The sequence below is a fragment of the Rutidosis leptorrhynchoides genome, chromosome 7, assembly GCF_046630445.1.
Source record: "Rutidosis leptorrhynchoides isolate AG116_Rl617_1_P2 chromosome 7, CSIRO_AGI_Rlap_v1, whole genome shotgun sequence".
Classification (NCBI taxonomy): domain Eukaryota; kingdom Viridiplantae; phylum Streptophyta; class Magnoliopsida; order Asterales; family Asteraceae; genus Rutidosis; species Rutidosis leptorrhynchoides.
The window spans coordinates 357,025,641-357,030,326 of NC_092339.1; the positions used below are offsets into that span (position 1 = coordinate 357,025,641).

The 4,686-nt window shown below is 35.7% G+C and overlaps 1 protein-coding gene across 1 annotated transcript; it reads left to right on the forward strand.

The window, feature by feature from the left end:
• The first annotated feature begins 1,446 nt into the window (after positions 1-1,446).
• On the forward strand, positions 1,447-2,499 carry LOC139858310 (uncharacterized protein C119.09c-like). The gene is made up of 2 exons (XM_071847167.1): positions 1,447-1,787; positions 2,347-2,499. The coding sequence occupies exons 1-2, from the start codon at positions 1,602-1,604 to the stop codon at positions 2,497-2,499; spliced, it is 339 nt and encodes a 112-aa protein (XP_071703268.1). The 5' UTR covers positions 1,447-1,601.
• Positions 2,500-4,686: the final 2,187 nt, after the last annotated feature.

The following is a 4,686-nucleotide window of genomic DNA, read 5'->3' on the forward strand; positions in this document are numbered from 1 at the left end:
TTACTTGACCGACTTGAGTTGTGAATTGATTATGTGCTAAAATGTAATAGGTACGTTACATTGACGTTGCAAGTTCGGTTATCTTACACGAAGACTTTGAGGTGAGTGGAATAATTATATACGTATGTATATAATGTATCTATTTGTTGTAGCGTGAAAGGTGTAGTGTCGAGGTGTTAAGACACCACGTTTCACGTGAAGAGTGTAGCATCGAGGTGTTAAGATGCCACTCGGGTGTAGCATCGAGGTGTTAAGATGCCACCTAGGAGTGTAGTGTCGAGGTGTTAAGACACCACTCCGTAAAATAATGAGTGATGCATCGAGGTGTTAAGATGCCACTCGGGGTGATGTGCCGAGGTGTTAAGGTGCCACCCTAGGGGTTAGTGGTGCGAGGTGTTAAGTGCCCTAACGGATGTTACGAACACCGATGGCGTTTTCGCGAGCGCCGTTCCCTTGTACTAATGGTTAACCATGGTTATTTGTGTTGTAAGCATGTTATATTATTCGAGTTATATTTATATGCGGTTGTTATGCTAGCTTGGGGGTATTGGCGAATTATAACTTGTTATTGCGACGATAAGCTAATGTTGTTTGCTAGCATGTTTGCGGTTGTGTAAGTGTATGCAAGTAGGTATAATTATATATGTATTCGTATAATTATTGCATTCACTAAGCTTTGCTTACCCTCTCGTTGTTTACCTTTTTTATAGGCTCGGGCGTTGACAAGGGTAAGAGCGTTCAATTGGATTAGTGATCTCCCGTTTGTCTTGTTAGGGGATGCTTTTGGGTGTTAGCTTTTGGAGTTCGACCGAGATTGGGTAGTTTAACCCCAAACACCATGCTCTAGTGTCGTTTGGAACTTAAACTTATATTTGGTCGAAACTTTTATTTTGAACGAAACTCGTAAAATGGGCGATGTGGGCCCGTTGATGTAAAACTTGATTTGATGATGAAAATCTCTTAGTTTCACTATTATTGACTTGTGGTAAAAAGGTTTTCGTTTGAAAGTGTCGGGAAGCGGGTTTTCCGCTCGTGTGAGTTGGACCCGTGATCAGAAGCTGGAAGACCATTGGGACGCCGTCCCAATTGCTTGGACGCCGTCCCAGTTGCTTGAGCTGGACGCCGTCCCAAACTCTGGACGCCGTCCCACCCTTCTGAGCTGGACGCCGTCCAGGATTCTGGACGCCGTCCAGATGCACTGACATAAATTTTTTTTTTTTGGTACGCGTTTTTGGGTTTATGAAGTCGGGTTGTTACATCATTGTTAAAATTTAATACCATAAATGGGATAACTAAGTCGTCACTAATTTATAAAAACAAAGTATTCTTAAATGTCAGCTACGTAGTCGCTCAAAACCCGCAGCGAAGCGCGGGGCATACAACTAGTTAATAACTATAATAACAATATAAATATAAATAAATAAATAAATACATACATACATTAATCTCCTCCATCGTCAACGAGCGAAATAATCAATTCATCACCTTCAACACCACACATCTGCAAACAACCTACCTCAATAAACAACAACGAAATTCCCCACCGGAATCAACAATTTCACCGATCATAACATCAAATCTTCACCGTATTCCGTCAATTGATGGCCAATTTGTACGTACAGGCGTCACCGCCAACGGATCTGAATCGAAACACCGAGTGGTTCACATACCCCGGCGTTTGGACCACTTATATACTCATATTATTCTTCGCTTGGCTCGTTGTTCTCTCCGTTTTCGGTTGTTCCCCTGGCATGGCTTGGACCACTGTTAATCTCTCTCACGCTGTGGTATATATATATATTATCTCTAATCTACCATTTTTTATTATTCATTTATATTATTGTTAAATAGTTAGGGTTTCTAGGTTTTAATTCCTTCAATTTCACCTTCCTTGATCTGTTATCATGTTTTATTTCTGTGCTTAATATGTAATTGATTGATGTGTATGTGTTGATGATTATAAGATCGTGTATTAGTGCACTGTAGGATCTATATGTACAAATTAGTGTTTGTACTTAACCTAAATTAATAGTGAAATTTCGTGTTATTATAGAAAATATAGACATTATGCTCCTATTATTCTATCAATATATGTGCATTGTCATTAGTTCGTGGTTTGATTCTTTGATAACTTATTACTCGATGACATATCGTGTTCAAGGAAAATTGTCTCTCTATTACGCATTTACTAGATGTTACCAGATTTTAGAATGATTTATGAAGCTTATCACTCGTTTTTTTAACTGCTTGTATATCAGTATATTAGTATATCACTGTATATGGTTATGATTGAGTTTATGTATTAATTATTATACTGATACTGATAATTTTTTTTTTTTTTATCAGTTGACATATCAGTTCTTTCACTGGAAAAAGGGAACACCATTTGCTGATGATCAGGGTATCTACAATAGATTGACCTGGTGGGAGCAAATTGATAGTGGCAAGCAGCTCACTCGCAATAGGAAGTTTCTTACTCTTGTCCCTGTGGTGCTGTAAGTTTTTCTTCTCTACTTGAACTTTTATATAATTTGGGACCAAATGCATGTTTCACTAGGGTTTTTGAGTATATAGGTCATACTAGTGTTGTTACAATTATTATCGCACTTCTTATTATGCTATAGCTTGATGATGTCTAGAACAGAAAAACCTTTAGATTGTGAGCTATTTACCATGCTTAAATATATATCTATGTGTACCTTTTTTTGCATCAACTTATTTCGTGGTAACAGCCGATCAACATGATATCATTGAGGAGAATACATACCCCATGGCAGATCATCATTTAGCCTTTCACTTTTTCATAAGATATTCAAAGATGAGGGAATATATACGATCAGGAAATTGTGTATATATGGTTTTCTGATTAGGTTCCAGTGTCGCCATTTGTATACTTCTGTTTAAACTTACAAAAAATTAAATCACACCATCCATTAAATGTAAACTGAGTATTCTTTATAAATGCAGTTCGTAATATTCTTCGATGCTTAGTTTCTTTGCCACTTTTGTCTGCTATGCTACAGCAGTCACTATGTTACATTTCTTTGTGTGTTTTTGTATATGTATGTGTATGTATATGTTTGATTGTTCAAATATATAGTCTAAAACACATATTGGTGGCTTCCATACAAGACTCTACAATGTTATCTATGGTTCTTTATGTGCGAAGTTGAAATATACACTTTTCAACCTTTTGTATCGTATCAACGATACGCCTTCTCATAAGTACCAAAAGATACAACTGCCAGTGAGTCATTTCTCTAGAAGTTGTCCAAAAAGATTATCTGCATAAAAAAACTTTTTTATCATTGCTGGTTGATTTTTTTTTTTTTTTTCATTATATTTCCTGTATCTAATGTTTATTCATTTATATACTATTATTATTTTGCTATGATATATGGAAACAGTTAAATTCTTCTTAGGATCTTGATATCTTGTACTAAATGTTAAACCTTTCACCAACTATATAATAATGAAATGAACACAAATTCTACTTTACATTACAAATATGATCATATACATGCAAGTGTAGTGCCTGTTATAATCACATCATAGGTGATATCTGTACCCTTATGTTCAAATTCTTAGTGTGGTGCATTACCTTTTTTCTCGTGAAAACTCTGTTGTAGCATGCCACATTTTTCACATAAACAGAGAAATTATTTTTACTTGACGAGTAAACATTAGGGACTGTTAAGGTAATCTGGAAATGGAAGAAATTTTGAGTATTGGTATTTAAGCATGTAGTAGTTGGGTATATTTGGTAAAACTAGCTGGTAGATGATAGTTTTAGCTGGTAGCTGGTAGCTGTTACTTCATCATGTATTTAGGTTTTTCTCAAACGCCATTTCTGGGCAGAATTCATCATCTGCCTGGTTTCGTTGACTTTGACTTTGCATTTCGTTTTCTATGTTCTTGCCCTTGATCATATCAACTGTTTAACACATCCTTTATGTACATTTTGACATATAGTAGTATTCTAACTAATGCACATTCATCTTTATTAATGTACAGATACTTAATAGCATCTCACACAACAGACTACCAGAACCCGATGCTGTTTTTAAACACAGTAGCAGTTTTTGTGCTAGTGGTTGCCAAGTTTCCAAACATGCACAAGGTTCGCATATTCGGAATCAATGCCGAACAGTGAAGTTTTGTAAGAACCTGTCCAACTACTATACACGCGTCTGTAATGTTAACATTTTAAATGGATCCGTGCATCTTCGAACTGGATAAAAATGGTATATTAATTTTATTTTTCATGTTGGGTTATTATTATTGTTATTGTTTTTATTTACGATTTCTTCTCTGTAGCAGATTTGGCAATAACACTTAACACTTCTGTTTTCATTTCCTGATGGAAATATGGTTTAGTTTTGATAATTGGAAGACCTCAAAGTGACCCGCCCGCCAGTAAAAAATTTATCCATCAGAGCGCACGTACCCGTCAGCGAGTAATATTTTTCGTTCATGATCGCAACCCGTGGATACCCATTTTATTTTTCATTATGTAACTGTTTAAACTCTAAACACACGTTTTAAGTAGAAAATGTTATTAGAAAAGTACAGGATAATTCTGAACTTACAAGGGTTCTAATTTTAGACAAACACACATCTACTAAGGCAAATTAATCTTTGAGTATATCCAATTGTCTCAACGTTCACAATACTATAAAAAAAGTA

Excerpts from the sequence above, each read along its gene's own strand:
- LOC139858310 (XM_071847167.1), top strand. The coding sequence starts at position 1,602 with ATGGCCAATTTGTACGTACAGGCGTCACCGCCAACGGATCTGAATCGA. Across the intron at positions 1,788-2,346 it reads TTAATCTCTCTCACGCTGTG|TTGACATATCAGTTCTTTCA; the intron begins GTATATATATAT and ends TTTTTTTATCAG.